General features: G+C 50.2%; 1 protein-coding gene across 2 annotated transcripts in view; it reads right to left on the reverse strand.

The window, feature by feature from the left end:
- The window catches only part of CAMSAP2 (calmodulin regulated spectrin associated protein family member 2), a 41,266-nt gene extending 38,197 nt beyond the window's left edge, over positions 1 to 3,069 (reverse strand). For both annotated transcript variants that reach the window (XM_053912715.1, XM_071219570.1), the window contains exon 1: positions 2,382 to 3,069. In XM_053912715.1, coding sequence (XP_053768690.1) covers positions 2,382 to 2,520 — 139 coding nt within the window. In that variant the 5' untranslated portion in view covers positions 2,521 to 3,069. The remainder of the gene's footprint in view (positions 1 to 2,381) is intronic.
- Between the last annotated feature and the right edge of the window lie 16,669 nt (positions 3,070 to 19,738).

Raw genomic sequence — 19,738 nt, forward strand, 5'->3', positions numbered from 1 at the left:
TCCAGCAAATGAAGAATACTGACACCAAAAGAAATAAAATGTTACTTTTTTTACTTACACCCTATAAATCTGCACTTTGAAAGATTGTTGACTAAAGAATAAACAAAGTGTATAAATAAAACTTTGTTACTAATGTAACAAAGTACTAGAGTTACTAATGTAACATTTCTTGCTACTGTCACTCTTAAAGGTCTTTAAGCTTGTTTTTCATGATTTTTTAAATCCATTCCAACTGTTGCCAAGGCAAATGTTACTAAGTACCAACAACATCCCCTTAAACCATCTGACAGTTAACATCAGCCCACTCTTTAAAGGAAAAGAAAGACTTGAACACATACTATGTGCAGTTTTGCACTTGCAGCTGAAAAGATTGCTCTGCAGAGTGAGGTGAAGAGCGAAGCATGCAGGAGTCAGGAAGCCCTGAGCTGGCAGGCAGAACCCACGACTGGCCAGATGTTTCGGCTTGAGCAAAGTAACCTCCCATCTCCGAGCCTGCTCCCTCATCTGCTAACAGAGAACAGTATGGGAGGGCGGCTGCAGGAAGAAACGAAGCAATGCAAGCAAAGGACTGGGGACCCACAGGCATGCCCTGCCTGCTGCCTCACCAAACTCCGGAGTCAGTCAAATCCAAACTCATCGCTACCCTTATGAAAGGGGGCGGCTACTGAAGCTCTCCGCACTGCTGCTGCTTTTTTACAAAGGGGAACATGGCAGGTACATCACAGGGTTGCTGGGAATCCCGAACGGACAATGCAATCACAGCTTGGAGCACGGGGCCTGGCACACCAGGATGCCCCTGGCAAGAGACTCCTCTCCCTTCTTGTGTCCCTGCCGTGTGTCCCGTGCGTGTCCCTCCTGCGCTCCAGAGCCTGGGGAAGGGCCTGCGAGTCGGGCAGGAGGCGTTTCCAGTCCCGAGGCTTTGTGAGCCCAGGGCCACACATTGACCTCTGCGCTCCAGGTGTGCTTGGCTTCAGGAGGAGGGAAACACGGCAGATAGTCCCTCCGCCTCGCACTCTGCACACACTGCTTTTCCACGCAGGTCACTGTACACAGGGCCCTGTTCCCCCCTTTTCTAAATACTTCAACAGCTTTCATTTCCCCTCCAAATGGACTTGGGCTTTGAGTAGGCTGCTTAAGCTAACACCAAAATACTTGTTACCCCCCACTGCTGGTATGGGTGGCGCCAGCAAACACAAACACCCCGACACTCTGTGCCTCCCCTGGGCCAGTCTACACCTTTAGTCCCAAAGGAATCTTTAAAATGTAGGTCATTTCCGAACGACTTCTTTATCACATCTACTCCTGATGCCAGTTTTAAAACTCTGGACATCTTTTTCTACTTCAATATCAGAGCGTGAGAATTCAAATAAAATGAAAGCCGTCATAATCATGAAATCAGGCTAATGTCAAGTTCCCCTCAAAACGAACTCAGGTAATTCCCCCAACACCGAGATTCATTTGCTAGTTAACGGAGACGTGCAGTCCGGAGAACGTTCAACTGCGTACATTTAAGCGGCGAGAACGAATCAGGTCCTCACCCACAACCTCCCCAAAACTCTGCTTAGCATCTGAGGAAAAGTCTGTAAATGCGAAGAAATTTCTCAACAAACATTTTACGCACCCCAGACTGATGAACCGGGCACAGAAATCTAACCCAACGACTCAAAGTTATCGGACAAGACCACTGATTCTGTCAGCGACCCCCGCACGGGCTCCCGAGGCAGCCGCGGAGGGCTGACAGCAGAACCTCTTCCTGCCGTTTTGCGAAGACTGGACGCGGCGGGAGCGCCTTATTGCCCATTTGGGTCGACAGCACAGGCCCTGAAACACACTCTCCTATTTAAGAAAAAAAAAAAAAAAATCCCGCGGCAGGGAACGGTCGTTTCCCTCCACCTATAAAGCCAAAACCCTTCTGGAGAAAGGAGTGGGTCCCACTGGCGACAGGAAACGAAACCAGCAGCCCGCGGCGGCGTTCCCAGCCCGGGACCGCGAGGGCAGCGACGGCAGCAATTCAGCCCCGGGGCCGGGGCAGCAGCCATCACTCCGAGTGTCACCGCAAGGTGATCCTCCGGGCCACCCCCGATAATAACGACTCCAGCGGGGACATGCTGGCGGGGACAGGAAGCGGCAGCACTGCGCGGAGCCACCCGGGGTCGGAACGGGACGCAAAGGGCCTTGGAAACAAACCGCTGCGCGACCCAGTCCGCGGAGCTTGGCCAGACCCCACCTGCCCTCTCCGGGGCGCCGGGGGCCGCCCAGACCCGCGCCGTTGCGGCTCTTTCTGCCCCTCCCGGCGGCCCGCCAGCTCCCGGGGCCCGCGGGCGACCCCGCAGCCCGGACGCGCGCCCCCCGAGGGGCAGGGCGGCGACGCCCCCGCCTACCTGTGCCGAAGGCCTTGGCCACCAGCCAGGCCAGGTTGCAGGCGATCTTGGCCCGCGCGAAGTCGTAGTGGTCGAAGGGCTTGATGGCGGGGACAATGAACGTCCTCCGGAGCTCCCGCGGGTCCGCGGCGTCCCCCATGGTCCCGCGGTCCTCGGCGCCGCGCGCGGGCGCTCACATTGTGCGCGGCCCGGAGCGCAGGCGCGGGCGGCGGGGCGGCTGGGTGTCCGCGCGCGGGGGGCCCCCGCCTCCGGCCGCCGCCCCCGCCGCCCGCGAACGCGCGTGAACGAGGCCGGTCCCCTTTGTCTGCGCTCGGCCGCGCGGCGGGGGCGGCGGCTTCGGGCGTCGGGATGCGGGGGCTCAGCCCTGGCGTCGGGGCCCCGCGCCCGCCATCGCGAGGCAGCGCTCCCTCCGGCAGGCCGCGGGCGCAGGGGCGCGGGCGGGGGCGGCGCGGGCACGACGCTCAGGAAACGTCAAAATCACTGCGGCCGGCCCTCCCCCCGCGCCCCCCGCCGCCGCGCCCGCGTCTGCGTCCGCGTCCACCTCCCCGCGAGCCGCCGCGATCCCAGGCTCTCGGCTCCCGCCTTATCAGTGACGCCCGCAGTGCTTTTCCCCTTCACGCCCGAATCCGCCGCTCCCCCTAGACCGCCGCCGCCGCCACCGCTGCGGTTTTCCGGCTGCGGCACTGGACCGAGGGAGCAGCTGCGGGCACTGAGCATGCGCCCTCGCGCGGCCCCGCCCAGACAGGCCCCGCCCCCTTACCCGCCCCCAGGCCCGCCTCCGCCCGGCTTTCCTCCACCCCAGGGACCCATGTCCTCCTGGCCCGGAGCACTGAGCATGCTCAGCCTCGCTTTCGCTTTGGCCACGCCCTAGACCACACCCCCGCGCCCACCCCCGACCGACTTTCCTCAGCTGCATGCCTCTCGGCCCCAGCGCACTGGGCATGCCCAGCCTCGCTCCCGCCCTAGGCCACGCCCCTGCCACGCCCTGCCACGCCCTTAGCCACACCCCTGACCGGCTTTCCTACAGCTGCAGGCTGCAGGCTCTCAGCCCCGAGGCTCGGCTCACCGAGCATGCGTGGTCCTCACCAGCCCGGGTCCCGCGTTCAGTGCGGCTGCTTTGTAAGCATCCTTTGGATGCCCGCCTGGGTGGACATCCTCCGCGTCCCTGGCGGTTAGCAGCTGCCGCTTACACTGCTGGGAGAGGAAGGGGAAGGAAGGAAGGACGCAGGCCTGGCAGTGGCTATCATGTGTTAGCTACACGCTGGGTAAGCAAAGAGAACTGGTATTAAAATACTGGTTATGTGACACGCACTTTGCTGCGAACCTGACGTGCACAATTCTAGTTAGTTCTCCAAGTAACCCAAGGGGGATGGGTGTCTTCGCCGGCGGAGGTGGAGCGCGTGCATTTACTCACAGTTGGTTTAACCAGGTTTGAGGATCGGTGAAGCTCCAAGCCTGTATTCGTGATGTCAGGATACTCGTCTTAACTCGATGCTCTCCACTCCAACGTCCTCTCTGGGGGAGGGGCTCGTCCTTCAGTGCCTCCCCGTTCCCGTCAAATAAGCATGAATTCTATCCCAGAGCAAACTGATGCCCACCACGACCTGGCATTCACATGCACACATTGACAGCTTCGTTTTGTCAGAGCCGCTCTCCATCTTCCCAAGGGACGTGCTTTCTCAGAGCTGTGCCCTTGCTCAGTGTGCCCCCTCTGTCCACCTCGCTTACTGCTGCTCCAGTGGCAAGCCACTTCACAGTAATCACCTCCTCCAGGAAGCCCTCCCTGACAGCTCCTGACATCCAGCCAGGGCTGTTGGGTAAGGCGCCTACCCCACTGCGGCCAGAGCACCCCGTTCTTATTTCTGTCATAGCATTGGCCACTCTATGTGCAGTCGGCAATTACTCGTCTGTGTTTCCCACTGATGGGAGGGTCTATCACCAACACCTCTATACTGTTTAGACCATAGTAGTTGCTCAATTAATGTTTAGGGACTAAGGGTGGATATTGTTGTAGTTAATGCTACTTTAGTTTAACTCACTAATTCTTCACAATATCTCATTTTAATGCATTATGTAGTTTTAATTATTATCAAGTCCTGTGCTATCTTCATTTCACAGCTGAGAAAACTAAAGCTAAAAAAAATTCTTAGAGCAGCCTGTATCACACAATTAGTATACTGGCAGACTGCAGATTTGAACCCAGGACTGTAGTGCTCCAAAGCCCAAGTTTTAACTACCAGAGCCTCCCTGGAATTACCTGCCCTTAAGGCAGAAGCAAGATACAGAAAGCATGAGGGGAGGGATCTACTCAATAAAGGGTATGTAGGTCCACCAGTACGCATGCTCCTTTTGATCCTGCTTAATCCCTACAAATACTCTGCCCTGAACCTAGGAGACACTGCAGGTAAGCCTTGCTAACAATGAGGGCAAGGAAAAGAATGTCACAAGAATCATACACTGTGGGTGGTTGATGTCATCTTTAATAATTTAATGAATGTTAATAGAGTATTTCTCATGGGCAAGGCCCTTTGCTAGAGTGCATAGGACATAATAAAGTTAACAGATGGGTAATAGTTCACAAAGTGGATTCATATGGTAACTACGTAAATTCTGACGTCCATTCAGTGAAACCGGCATTATTATTATCTTTCAGTTCTAGACGCAGGACTGAGGGTTGTAGAGATTGAGACGCCGATTCCGCTGATTCCTCTCTGCGTCTGACTTCAAAAATAGGCCCACGTCTGCTGGCCCCGCTCCTCGGGCACCAGTCCCTGTGTCTGTCCCCTTCCCGTATTATGGAGGCTAGTGTGCACACCCACTGACACAGTAGAAGAGAGGTAAGCCCTATGAGAGAAAGTACATGCAGGTGATAAGATCAGGAAGGTTTCTTAGAGACTTCTATTAAATCTAATGAACCCAAGCTCACCTGCAACTGAATTCTAGAGCAGCAAGCCAAATTCAGAGGGACCTATAGCCTGGAAAGGTTGAAGAGAGATACTGAAACATTTCACCACTTATTATAATAATCTGCAAGCTGACACAAGATTCTGAGGCCAGCAACCCTGTCCAATCAGCTTCAGGTTGTGTATGACCTGGCACAGTGGTGTACTCGCAAAGGGTGTTGGGTAAATACTTGCTGAATCTTATTGAAAACTACTTCAACCTAAATAAACACAATAAGGAAGAGGAGGAAACAAAGACTGTTGCTGTGACTTGTCCTTTGATTCAGTGGTGATGCATTTAGTACTGATGGCATGACTGTGACCCGGACTGGGGAGGAGTGTGTTTAGGAATAAGAAACAAAACGCCCTGCACAAAGAGCATCTTTCACTTTCCGGGAGGCTCTGAGGCCTGGGGTCAGAGCAGGAGGCTCTTATTAACAGAGAAACACCCTGGGTACAAAGAAGGATTCATTTCCAGGGAGACAGGCACTCTAATAGGGTGTTCTTTGTGACACCTTCAGAATGATCCCTTTCAGAAACTAGAAATCTCTGCAGAATACCAGTCGGAAAGGAGTGCCCTCCACTGCCTTCTTAAGATATCTGACTTTGTTAAAAACAAAACCCAAACCCCACAGTTCTTTGGGCCAGCTCGTTCCACTGTACAGCCCTCCCTCTATGTTTGTCTGCAGGCTTCGAATCTCGATCCGTCAAACAACAGCTACACTTATTCCTACACATACGATCCCCCTTCTCACTGTTGTGTTTCTCTCTTTATCCTGGAAAACCCACAATCTCAGCCAGACTTCCTTCCTTGTGGCCATCCTCCATCTCTCTGTCTTTGGATAGAGTCATAAGTGTGTTCACTGAGTCTCTAGTAAATATTGATTGAGTGTCTGCCTGCTAAGGATGCAATGTTGAACGAGACAGCCGAGGAAGCAAATTTGAGGGAGAAAACTTGGAGATCCAGGGCCAGAGGGGCCCAGCTCTCTTTCATTGTCATGTCTATATCTCTGTAGGCTGGAGGCCTGGTTACATCCATAGAAATCTCAGAAACAAAGAAACACCTAACTGTTCACCCTCCCCTGAGACCTGGTGTTATTTTTTTTTAAATTGAAAGCCTGTATCCACATACTATCATCCACTTTTGATTAGTTACACTAATAGCCACTAATACTTACTGTGTATCAATACTTTCTATGTATCAATACAATCTCCACCAGGCCCTGCTCCATGTATATTAATTTATTTAATCCTCACCATGGCCCTATTATTATTCTCATTTGGCAAATGTAGAGACCAAGGTGCAGAGAACTTAAGTGATGAAAACCTTAGTTACTTTGAAACTCAAGAAACTAGAGTAATGAAACTTTGAATCCACCAGGTTAAGAATGATGGGGGGGGGGTGTCTTTTGTCTAACTGAAGACAAAATAGAGCAGCATCTGGCGAACCAGCACAGGCTGGAAGGTCTGTGCTGTGTAGCTGGCACTCTGTCACTTCTAGACACAGTTGTGGCTTTCATCTGAACAGCCAGCAGAATTTTATGAGGATTACTTCATTGCAATTCCAGCAAGGCCTGTGTGGAGTGGTGCCGAGTGTGGCTGGGCCAACCAAACGCAGGGAGGCCACGCAACTCCGGAGTAACGCTGAGCCAAGGCCTCAACCGGAAAGTGAGACCTGGTCCTTAGGTCCCCAGGCACGGCCCCTGCGCAAAGCAAGGTCCCCGAGTCTCCAAGAATGGGCAAAGGCTCCCTCATTTTGAGCATCAAGGAGGCAGCTGACGAAAGACACTGGCTGGAAGTAAGGACCGGGGTTCCAGCACTCTTCTGCCACGTGATTTTGGGAACACATGTCACATCTCTGCTCCTTGGTTTCCACTGCTGGGAAACAAGGGGGTGGGATTGGGCGACGTGCAAGCCCTTTCCAATGTCACCAGCCTGCGATAGGAGAGTGGCATCTATGTGCTTTACCAGACCGTGAGGGAAGGTTAGGTCAGTCAGCTGCCTTCGTTCTGGATTTAAATCTTTAGGGCAGAAGTTACTTTTTCATTTCCAGAAAACCGTATGAGGGGATCTTGTGGAAAGGCTAGGGGAGGTGACAGAGCACGACATGGGATCCTCTCGTGAAGGCAGGGACCAAATCAACAAGGGAGGGGCCCTACAGAGAGGGCGCGGGGGCAGCTATTGGTAAATACCACTGTCCTGCCCCCAGGGCAACAAGCTCTAGAGGTTTAGAGCATGGCCTAGTCACTGGGGAAATTTTGTTCTATTTAACAACTCCTTGATGGAAGCTACCCAGTGCCCACCGGGAGAGGAGAGGACCGACTGGGGGAAATGTGGAGATGGGTGCATCGTGTGGAGACGTCACAGGGTCAAGTGAAAAGAGAAAGGTGCGGAGCAGTGTGTTTTGGGAGGGTGTTTGAAAAACACGCATATCCACGGAACATCCCAGCATCTTCCTGGAAGGGTGCACAAGAAGCTAGAGCAATAGGGGAGAGGCCTAGTCTTCTCTAGCTTACATGCTTTCATTCATGTGCGCCTTTGTTTATGCAAAATACAAATTAGTGTATTTTTTAACGGACCTCTTCACTCTTTCTTGACAGCTGGCTTCTGCTCCCCCTCCAAAGCCCCTAATCTTCTCCGTGTGACTCAGGCTCTCCTTCCTTTGGCCTCTGTGGCATGCAACACTTCTGAGGGCCCCTTTGTTCTTTCAACCATCTTCTCTCGCAGGTTCCTGGCCCTCCCAGACACACCCGGTTCTCTCTTGCTTTTCCAGTCCCTTGTCGGCTGCTTTCCAGCCCCCTTGCTTTGCCGGCCTGCCCGGGAGAGGGGCCACCCAAACCCATCCCTTCTTCCTGCCTCCTACACTCACACCCTGGGCATCGCAAACACATCTTTTTGGCCTCAAGTCTCGTCCCCAGGCTGGCGACGAGAATCTTCACAATCTGTAACTGGGCTCTGACTCCTGTCCCGAGTATCTCCCGGAAACCCGCTGGGCCTGCCCACCCGGATGCAGCCCTAAGACCTCACATGCGATGTGAGCAAAAAACGAACTCACCGCATATTCTTCTCACTTGGTTTCTGGTCCCAGTCCTCCCAAATGCTGCTGAGGACACTGTCCTCAGCTTCCAGCACGTCACCGTCACACTGCCCTCCTCTCTCATCCCACCCCACCCAGGCGTCGGATCTCTCTCTCCTCCGTCCACTCCTCCATTCCCATGTCTTTCTCAGCTTCCCTCACCCCCACTCCGTTCTTCTCTCTGGACCGTGCAGGTTACCACAGCGACCTTCCCGAACCTGGGTTTTGATTCTTGAACGGGTGTTCGCGGTCAGCAGTCCGGAGTGATTTCAGAGCACGTGTCTGAGGCTGTACTAGGCTTTTCACGTCCTGCATCGGAGGCCATTCAGTCATTAAATGGCGTGAGGCGGAGGCACGTACAGGTGGGACGTGGAGACTTAGAGAGATTAGGAGAACTCCTCAAGGCTGCACGGAAAGAACGAAGCTCCTGATCTCAAGGTCAGGATGGCATCCCAAAGTCAGGAAGGCATCTCTCCGTCCCCACTCACCTGCCTGGGGGCTGCGCCTTGTTACTAGAGCTAGACTAAACATTCACCCTGACTGCAGAGCCTCTCAAAACGGCCTGTCTTTCCATTCGTGTTTTTCCAGTACTCTCCTAGACTCACCAAGCCAAATTACTCTCAAGACGGTGAACATATTTCATCTTTTCCAAGGCTTCTTGGCTTGGATGATTTCATTAACCTCCCTCCAGAAGGCTCTCCACCAGACCAACACGAGCTATGGCAACCTTTCCATCTTGTCAGTATCTACATCAAATGCCTCCTCTTCCATGAAGCCTTCCCTGCCTCGCCGTAGCTTCCCTGATCTATTTGTGCCCTCTTACGTTTCTGTTTTGAATTAGGGCTCCTTCTGTGCACCGTAAGGGAAGAGACCACCTCATCCTGCTTCCTAATCCCTGTCAGCACCTAATAGTTAATAGCCCACAGGAAGTATCTGTTGAACAAGTGGAAGAATCAGCGAATTACTAGGTAACAAAAAATACAAATAAGATAGATCAGTATACCTTCACTGCCTTATACATGGGAATTAAACCTAGAAAGTCGGTCTCCATAATGCTGCAGCTAAGTGGTTCTCAGTGGTTCCTGGTATATCATGTTTTATTAGAATTTATACTGAGAGAATGTAGTAATTTTTTATAGCACTATTTTTTCCTCTGAAGGACTGTTTTCTATTATGAGATTATTCCCTTCCTGCTTTTCTTCCTGTTAAAATGTCCTTTCTCTAATGCAGGAATGGTGCTTATTGGTGACGGTGGAGCTTTTCCGTCTCATTTGGTAAAATGAAACGTTGCTAACCTCCCCATTCCCTCCTCCTGGACGATGCATTTATGTTTTCATTCATTTGGGAAACTCGGCTGCTCTGCGTAACCCCCGGGTCTGGAGGCCGCCGCTCCTGTCCACTGAACTGAGTGCATTAGCCCTGAAGAGCTTCTTAAACAAAACCAGCCCCGAAAGCATTCAGAGAAACGAAGCAAACGTCTGTTGTTTTGTGTATCATGTTTGCTATAGAAATAGTTACTGTTGCAGTTTCAAATATGCTGGGAGTTTCAAATATGCTGGGATTTGAGTAAATCCTGGCATGTGGGCTAATTTCCTCCTCTGTTAGTCACTAAAAATAGAAATCAGATCTTCCTCTGCAGCTCTTGTTGCGAGCCCTGCTGAACTTCGAGAACCTCTTTCTAAGTGGGTTGTGGACCACCAAGGGACGTGGGACAGGGTTGTCACCTCACCATGCCCTAGGGACAGCCGGCAAATAGACTGCATGTCTTCCTGCCAGGGGGTGGGGCGGTGTTTGGGGTCAGGACGTTAGGAGGAATTTGAATATATGATTTTGATTAACAGAAACAAAACATGGTGGCTTCCTGCTCCGGAGTGTTTTCCTCCCCTGTTCCCTATCTTCCTCCTCGTTTTCTAGGTCAGAAAAATGTAACTTCCTGTTTAGTTTCTCCTGTTGTTGATTTAAAGTCTCTGGACCAAACTGGAAGAGGGAAATTATAGCTTGACGATGAGAATCTGAAAAGGCAAAGAAAGCCTGTGGCATCCAGAATGACATTGTGTACGGAGCTTCGATAATTCAACGTGGGTTGTTTTTTTTTTTTTTTGCCACGTGAAAAACACTTCATTTTTAGGTTATTCGGAATGAAAGCCGAAGTTGGAAAGGAGAGAAAAGCAATACATACTTCTCCACTGGACACTTTCAATTGAACGTCTAAATGGACAGTATATGATTTTATGGAATTGTTGTGTGTGTGTGATAAAACAATAAAACCTCAAAATATGATGTGTTCTAGTAGGACCTCATTACAACATGACTCTACCCAGAACCCTCTCTCCTCACACAGAGCAGCTGTAGCGAATGTTTGAACTAATACTCAGTTGATGGGTTGCGTCCCAGGCTGAGACCCTTCCCCAGACAGAATCCTGACGTCACTGTACCCCTGCCTTTGAATCTCCCGATGAGGAGTGGAAGCAGCATTCAAACTGGAAAACCATTTCCACTCAGCATCGCTCCAGTCGATAAAATGCTGGGTTCACAGCTGTCACTCAAAGGCCTGTATTGTGTTGCTGCAGACAGTCCCAGGGACTGGGGAAAACACAGAATAAAACAATGGAGGGGACTGTGCCTCTTGCAGGAAAGACAGGCCCAGTGACTTCAGAAGCCTTGTTCAAGCCTTGAGCTCTGTGGCATTTCCGTGGCCACTCAGTTTCATGGAGCTTTTACAAATTGTCTTATTGTTTTGTTTTGTTTTGTTTTTTAAATGCGATTGTTGTAGTTTGGAACAGGCATTATGTGGGTTTTACTCCAAAGTGTCTTTTAACTGATGCAGTGAAATCTGAGGTGCTTTTTCTTAGTGGACATTCTCCAAAAGAAAACACATTACCAAACTTCCCCGCCCCCACCCCCGCCCAGGCCCGAGTCTTAGTCTTTCCCAGGTTCCAAATGGCACTAAAGCTGCATGATGTCACTAACCCTGGCCAAACGTAGGATTGGTTTTTGATCAAAGGTCTCATTGAAACACCCTCTCTCCTAATTGCATCCTTTCCCAAAACATATTAAAATAAAAAGCAAGAACACACTGGAGGAAGGCAGAAAACCAGGCTGTCCCGAAAACGCTGGTTTTGTTGAATGTGGTGTGAGTGTTTTCAGATCTGGTAAAAAAAAATAATAATAAAAAATCCCTTGACCCCAAGTTGTGTGGCAAGTACAGTGCTCTAGCCAAGTTATAAACCCCAGCAGAGGGGCTGGGAGGGACACGGTTGGGCGGGGCGGTGCCCTTGCTCGCCACACACGAAACAAAGAAGCATTCATTCGCCCCGCCGGACACTTCACGGTCCTGTCCGTCACCAGCTACCGTAAGGTCTCTGGAGTGGTCAGCAAAGTCTACCCAGAAAACTGAAAGGCATGGAAAGAAGTGTATTAAACCGTCCCTGGCACCTTCCCATTCCCCGGACTTCTGCAGACCAAATATTAGTCTGGCACGCGTATTTCCTTGGGCCATGGCGTGCTTTTCCGTGTCAACAAAACCGAGAAACTTCAAGCTCCGCATGTTACACAGCCCATTCAGTTCCTGTTTGTTTGCTTTAATTTCATACTCTGTGTTAAAGCAAATAACCACCGTTCTGCTAGACAACTCAAACATCTACTAAAAACCATGGTTCACTGCTTCAGTTTGATTAAATTCACTTAAAAGAAAAAATCGCAGCCATTGTAATGGGGCCGTCTGTGTGCGGGCAGGCTTCTCCTGCCTGGGTTTTATCTGATTTAGGGCCTGATGAGATTCCTCCCTGATACTTTCTCCACTGGATTTTCAGGAATGTGTTACGGAGAATGTTCTGCTGGAAAAGCAGAAATAAAAATAGAGTAAGGATGGGTTGGTGGAACAGTTCTCAACATTTTTTTGTTGTTGACTCCCCATGTTTGATTTGCCATCTCTCATCTGTGTATGAAAATGCCTAAAACAGCCCTGGCTGGTGTGGCTCAGTGGATTAAGCATGGCCTGTGAACCAAAGGGTCGCTGGTTCGATTCCCAGTCAGGGCACAGGCCTGGGTTGCAGGCCAGGTGCCCAGTGAGGGGCACACAAGAGGCAACCACACATTGATATTTCTCTCCCTCTCTCCTTCCCTTCCCCTCTCTTTAAAAATAAATAAAATCTTAAAAAAAAATGCCTAAGACAGAACAAGCAGCCCCCATGAGCCTCTTTAAAAGAGGCTTAAAAACACAAAGGGAAGACCATAGAGGAACAGAAGATGAGCTCCCTCTGGGTCACCGTTTTTGGGTGTTTTCCTGCCCCATGCGCCTGCTCATACCCCGCCCCTACCTGGCACCGGCTGGCACCGTCATGGGGTCCGACAGACTGTGCACCCCCATTTCCGGTCCTCACATCAGCACTGCCCCACCCACCCCAGCTCCTGTCCTGCCCACAGGGAAGAAAGCATGAGGTCGTGTCTGCGAGCAATACCCTCCCGGCTGGCCTGCCTCCTGAGGAGCCCCCCCGCCCCGCACGTGGACCTCAAAGTAGCGGGAACGTGGCCAACGTTAAGCACACAGTTGCATTTCATTATTGCTTACGTGCACCCGGACTGTCTCCTTGCTAAACGGAGAATGTGCCGCTAATGCCTCTGTGAGTCACCTACATGTGAAAACGTACTTGGAACAAAATTTCAAAGCGTACGTTCCATATCCCACACGGGACTCCGACCCACCACGTGGCACTTCGTGCCAACCCTCCCAGGATGGATGTTCGGATGGGGACACTGGGCACGAGGAAGGCCAGATTGGCACAGAACGCCACAAACAGCAGACTCTCTGGTTTTAGAATCTCTGGTTATGTGATCACCATGCAAACCTCAGCTGGTTCCTTCTTTTTCTTTTTTTTGAACCCTCTGGAAAGCTATAATTTGAATTTAAGAGCAGTAGTTAGAAGAAAATGCCAATCAAAATCGGAAACCCATGCATTAACCCCCTTGTCACTGAGCAGTATGTACGACAGGACATGGCCACCATTGTCCCTGAGGGAGGCCTGTTTCCAAACCCTCTGGGTGTCCGCACTCTCTCCCCGCACGTCTCTGGGACTTTCCCAGATCGCTTCTCTTCCTCGCTGTGGCTAGTCTGGTTTTTCTTCTAGAAAACTATTCCCCCCCACCATGGTTAACCTCAAAGAGGTCTCCTCCCTGCTATTTTTGAAGCAAGCACACAACCCTTTCCATTTTTAGGGTTTTCTCTGCTTTACATTCCTGAGAAACGGGGTCAAAACAACATTGGGAAAGTTGCAGAAGTCTGAGAATTCACCAAAAGTTATCTTAAGTGAGTGTCCTTAGGTGCAGCACAAGGCCTAGGAGGGCGGAGGCCCTTTCTTTGGGAGCGCACAGAGCAAGCCGTGGCACTCCTCCCTGCCCATTTTCTGTGTCCTTTGCTCTCCCACTACCGTGCAGGGAAGCTGTACTGTTCATGCCCCGCACCCTCGCCCTCTCCCTGTCCACCAGCCTCGGGCAGTGACGGTCCGTTTGGGTAGACCTGTGGGTGCAGCCCAGCCTTCTGTTCCGAGTGGGTCACTCCCGGCCCCGGGGACGTTCTGTGTCTGTAACCTCCCACAGGACACGTCCTGTGGGTTATCCCTTGACCAGTGTCCCAGACTGAAGGAATTACGAAGTCGGTTGTCCTTTTTGTTCAGGAATGGCCAGGCCCATGGGTCACTCACAGCTCCAAGCTGCGTGGGACAGTGTGAGTTAAGGGCGGGGTTCAAAGAAAACTCAAATGGTGACGAAGGGTCTGGAAAACACGGCTGGGCAAGAACAAGGAGCAGAGTGCAGCCCCAGCCTTGGGGGCGGTTCTTCAGTGTGCGCACCTGTCCTGCGCGCTGTTGGGGGTGCGGCAGCGCGCCTGGCCTCTTCCCCCTGGAACTCCCCGCTCCAGCTGTGACCACAGAAGGAGTCTGCGGACACTGTCCCCTGGGGGTAAGCGTCCCCCCCCAGTGCAGAGTGGCTGGGTCAGAGGGGGTGGGATGCTCAGCATAAAGCAGAGCTGTTAATGACAGTCTGCGCACGCGCAGGGCTCTCCCACCAATGCCCAGGGTCAGCCGCTCTCTGTCTCCACCGGAAGCCGAAGGATTTCTGCCCAGGGGAGCGGGCGTGGACAAGACCTCTCTGATTAGATTCTCGGGAGACTGGTGAGGGGACTGACCCAGGCCTTCCTGCCCCTGCCAGCCTTTAAAACGACTTGTTTTAAACACCTTGTTTAAAACAAGGAACACCTTGTTTCCAGGATGGCTCTGGGCAGTCATGCACTAAAGGGCACGTGCGGGGAGACCCTCAGCCTGTCCTCTTCTCTGGGGGGTTTCGGGGCTTCCTGGCCAACGCTTCACACCAGCACCACCCGCTCATCCAAACAGACAACATGGCGTGTGAATGTCTCCAGCTATTTGGACGTGATCAGGGACGGCACAGGAACCCGCAAAAGTGCCCTTCAGTGACTTCTTGTGCAGACACTTCTTAAGGGACTTGGAAGACATTTGATTAGTTCTGTGTTCCACTAGATGTTCCCTTACTCAGAATTATTGATTCGCTCTAAATGGTAAGAAGAAGTGTTGGTGCTTTTTAAGAACCACAGGATGAGGGTGGGGTCTGCCGGTGTGAAAGCGGAGCTTGGCTTCCTAGGAAAGGAGCTAGGGGATCGAGAAAGACCTCGTTTGATGCCTTTTGAACTTATTGACGCTCTCCCCTCAGTCCAGGACGATTGAAGGCTGAACCCTTCATGAGGACCACAGTTCTAAGCTCTTCAATCTCCGGGAATATTAGTACTTAGTGATACCCATGAAAAAGAATTCCTGAAGCCCAGAACCAGACACGGGCGTCAAGCCCTGGAAGCCCAGGGTAGAGCAATGACGCTGTTCCTTTGTTAGGTCATAATGGCTCCTTCACTGAAGTACGCGAACTAGGCAGATGTCCTACTTGGTTCTGAAGAATCACTTTAATTCTTCAGCCAAGCCTTCCTGATGGGAGTTGACCCAGCCACCTGCAATGAAGTAATTAATCAACACATTAACATATGCTACAACTGAGAGAAAAATCCCAATTCTTTAAAATGCTTTTATATGATCTTTTAGACTTGTTACATTCTATTTTAACATAATTATGTTCATTCCCAAAGTATATTGTTATACTGTCAAGTTGAAATTTGAGATTTTTTTTTTTTTTTTTGGCCACATATGTTCCTTGTTGCTTCAATATATCACCACTACGAGATTCTAACCAAGCGATGATCAGTCAGGGGAGTGGAACAGAGCTAGGAATACAATTGGATGAAGTGGATGGAAGTACTGGGCTCCATTTGTGAAACCACACTCCACGTATTCCCACCCAAACTGAGATTTTAAAGTACAGAAGGTTCTGGTGAGGCAGCGAACAATGCAAAGTCAAACATGGAAAGGCATTCAGCCCGAAATGAATCACCACACAAAATGAAAAAATAGAAACGCCCACAGATTTTGTTATTGGAAGGAAAAAATAAAACTTCCTGTATTTTACAGTAGAGAGCAGTAGGAGATGCCAGAAACGGCAGGAAGTTCCCTTAATGGTCTTTAATGGTCTTCAACCCGCAGACCTGGGCGCAATTCTAAGAAGTTACCTTGTTGAGATAAACCATTTACACCAATAACTTTGTTTTTTCTTACAAGTAGAAACACTTGTTCTCTGTGGAAGATTTGATGAACAAAAAGCCCACCATCCAAAAACAGTTCCTTTAAAAGTGTTACTTAAAAACCTTATTGAGATCCACACACCATACAATTCACCCATTTTAAGTGTACAATTCAGTGTTTTTTCGTATTCGGTATTTACCGGGTTGTACAACACCATCACCACAGTATCATTTAGAACATTTTGTCACCCCCCCCAAATCCCAGTGGCTGTCACTCCTCCTTTTTCCTACCACACGTGCCCTGTCCTCTGCCCTGAACAACCACGCACATCGTCTATGGGTTTGCCTGTTCTGGAAGCTTCCTATAAATGAAACCACAGCGCGGCCTTTTTGTGCCCCATCTCTCTCACTCAGCTTGCTCTTGTCAGTGTCCGGGTTGTGGCACGTGCTTCGTTTTCATTGCTACATAATATCCCATTGGATGGATACACCATGCGTTCCTCATCCATCAGTAATGGGCATTGCGGTCACGAGTCACCCAGCTGTGAATATCGATGTACATGTTTTTGTTTGGCGTTGTTTTTGATTCTCTTAGGAATCTGGGAGTGGCTTTTCTGGGTCACATGGTAATTCTGGGTTTAACATTTTGAGAAGCTGCCAGGCTGCCTTCCAAACGGCTGCAGCATTTTATGTTCCCGTCAGCAGTCCACGAAGGTCCCAATTTGTCCACATCCTCGTGAGCACTTGTTGTCGTCGCTCTGGATTTTAAGTGGCTGCCTTAACTACTGTGCAGTGGTGTCTCATTGTGGTTTCGATTTGCGTTTCCTGATAACCAATGGTGTTGAGTAACTGCGCCTGTGTGTATTGGCCATTTGTGTATCTTCCGTGGAGAAATGCCTATTAGAACCCTTTGCCCTTTTAAAAACTGTTTTTTTTTTTTAATTGTTGAGTTGTAAGACTTCTTTATATATTCTGGTTACTAGACCCTTATAGGGTAGATATACGGATTTCAAATCACTCATTCTGTGGGTTGTCTTTTCACTTCCTTGATGGCGTCATATCTAGCACAAAAGTTTTAAATGTGCCCATTTTTTCCTTTTGTCCTTAGATTTTGTATCTAAGAAGGTTTTGCCTGCCCCAAGATCATGAAGATTACTCCCAGGTTTTCTTCTAAGAGTTTTTACATTTTAGCTGTGACATTGGTGTCTACCATTTTGAGTTAATTTTTGTGTATGGAGTGAGGTAGACATCCAACTTCATTTTCCGCCAGAAATCTGTTTGTGCCTGTCTTTGGTACGGTTTACAGAAGTGGGCTGTGGGCTGTATAGCTCAGTACCAGTCTGCTCTTCCTAGTCACTGATGACATCTTTGTAAGGCCCAGTTTTAGGGTGAGTGCAGAGTTGTAAAATAGTCTTAACGAGGCATCTCCACATGTGGCATCTCAGAGGCTTCACTGTTGAGAACTGTGTACCTTGGTGCACATTATCTGTGCTTGGAGTTTGGGCAGAAAGAATAATATTGATCACGGAGACCACAATGTCTATAATGTATCTGAGACGCGCAGGAAGACATTTCTAAAACTACTCACGGTAAAATATTTATTGTGCTGTTGCATTAAACCCGGGGCTCTAAAAGCCTCTGGCTTCACGTTGCTCTGTGGCGAGGGGCTTGCGTTCACCCCTGACCCTCTTCCATGCCCGTCAGGAAGAGCTGTCACCTGCCCTTGGTTCTATCTACCTGTCCGCACTGCCACTGCCGCTGCCTTGGCTCAGGCCACTGTCTTCTCCTGCCGATTTTACCCCCAAGAGCCACTTCTCCACACGGCAACCTGAGTGAGAGAGAAACCTTTGTAGTTAGATGCTGCTGAGATTTTGGGGCCCGTGTGTTAGGCCAGCATAACTTGCCCTAAGTGGACTCATTCCTAATCTCGGCCAGTTCCTTGGATGCGCCCTGCTCTCACAGGGGCCTTCTCGCCTTCTCTGTCCTGTGTTAATCGTCTCAATTCCCATTCGGCCTTTGGACCTCAGTGTCCTCGTCATGCCCTCTGGAACGCTCCTCCTGACCCCTGTGTCTGGTGCAGGTGCCGTCCTGTGACACCCTGGGGCGCCTCCCCTCCTCTGCTGGAAGCTTGGGTGAGGGTGAAGCCTGTTCTTCTAGCTCATCATCATGTTCCCAGCCGGCCACATGGTAGAGCCCATAAAGCTGATGAATGAGGAAATAATTCAGATTTTAGAACTTGAAGGCTTTGCCATACTACTTATCAGGAAAGGACCGAAGGTAAGATCCTAGCAGTGGTCCGGGGCCTTGTGATGATAAAATGGAGAAAAAAAAAATCAGCAACACTCGAATGTGCTTGCCCTGTGCTTTCTGTCTTCCCAGCACATAAATTTACACAGGTTTCCCGAGCCTCCCACATCACAAGAGTAAGGAGTGGCTGTAAACTAGCAATAGGTGTGGACCCAAAGGTTCCTGGAAGAACGAACGATGGGCATTATTACTTCTGTTCGTGTCTCAACAGCTCATGAGAATGACAGGTCGGCTCACATTGTTACCCGCATTTCCTGTTGTGAGGCTCAGCTGAAGGCAAACTCTTAGAAGGGTCAGGTAGGATTATGAATTCCACACCTCTTGCCTCACTGAGTCACCCTGGATGTTTTCCTGTCCCTCCCTGCCATAAAGCACCATGCAGACTAGGAATGTATCTGGAACGCGTCTGCGGTTTCCACATGAACCACTTCAGGTGAGGCTTCCCGCGGCCCCACCATTCAAAGAGGACCGTCACACACACAGAAGTGTCGGTGAAGACTTCTGTGAAGAAACACAGCCACTGAGGTTTTAAATACGCCGTGCTCTGGTGACAGACACCCAATTGGGCATTTGAATCCGAGCTCTCCCTGAAAGCGCACACGGTGGGCCAGAGGCACAGGTTCTGAGCTTTGACTCACGGACCCCGAAAGATGAAGGGCCTGATGTATAACATTAGGCTCTAGCCAGCTCTCCTAAAGCGCACGCAGAAGTGAGCTGTGGCTCAGTAGGCTGCGCATTAAGAGGGAAGCATCCCATGTGTAAGGGCTGAGGAGCTTTCCGCAGGTAAATCTGAATGTGTAGAGCCAAGTCCCAGGGCTTCTGGGAGAAGGCTGCTGAAAGGCAGAACACATGTTAGGGGGAGTTATGCCTGAGGTTTCCAGAGGATTGGGAAGTGCGAAAAATGGTGGCTAAAACCATGACCCTTGATTGGACTACATTAAACTTAAGAACTTTTTTATTCATTAAAAGTTAGAGCAGCCCTGGTTGGGTGGCTTAGTTGGTTGGAGCATCATCCCATACACCAGAAGGCTGGGGGTTCAATTCCCGGTAAGAGCATATACCTAGGTTGTGGGTTTGATCCCTGGTCAGGGCACATATGGGAGGCAACCAATCAATATTTCTCCCTCACATCGATGTTTCTCCCTCTCTCTCTAAAGTCAGTAAATATATTTAAAAAAATTTTAAAGAACAGTTAGTGCAGAAATAAAGTGAAAGGATCTTGGACTGGATCCTGGGCTGGGAGGAAAAAATTGCTCTAAATGACACTATTGGAACAACTGATGAGATTTCTTTTAGCACGGCTTGTTGAACATCTTTTTGTTATTAACATTTATGAAAACCATGTGTCTTCACATCCAGAGTCACTGAAGTTTTGTAACAGGTTTGTGACCTACCA

Source organism: Desmodus rotundus, chromosome 10 (assembly GCF_022682495.2).
Source record: "Desmodus rotundus isolate HL8 chromosome 10, HLdesRot8A.1, whole genome shotgun sequence".
Classification (NCBI taxonomy): Eukaryota; Metazoa; Chordata; class Mammalia; order Chiroptera; family Phyllostomidae; genus Desmodus; species Desmodus rotundus.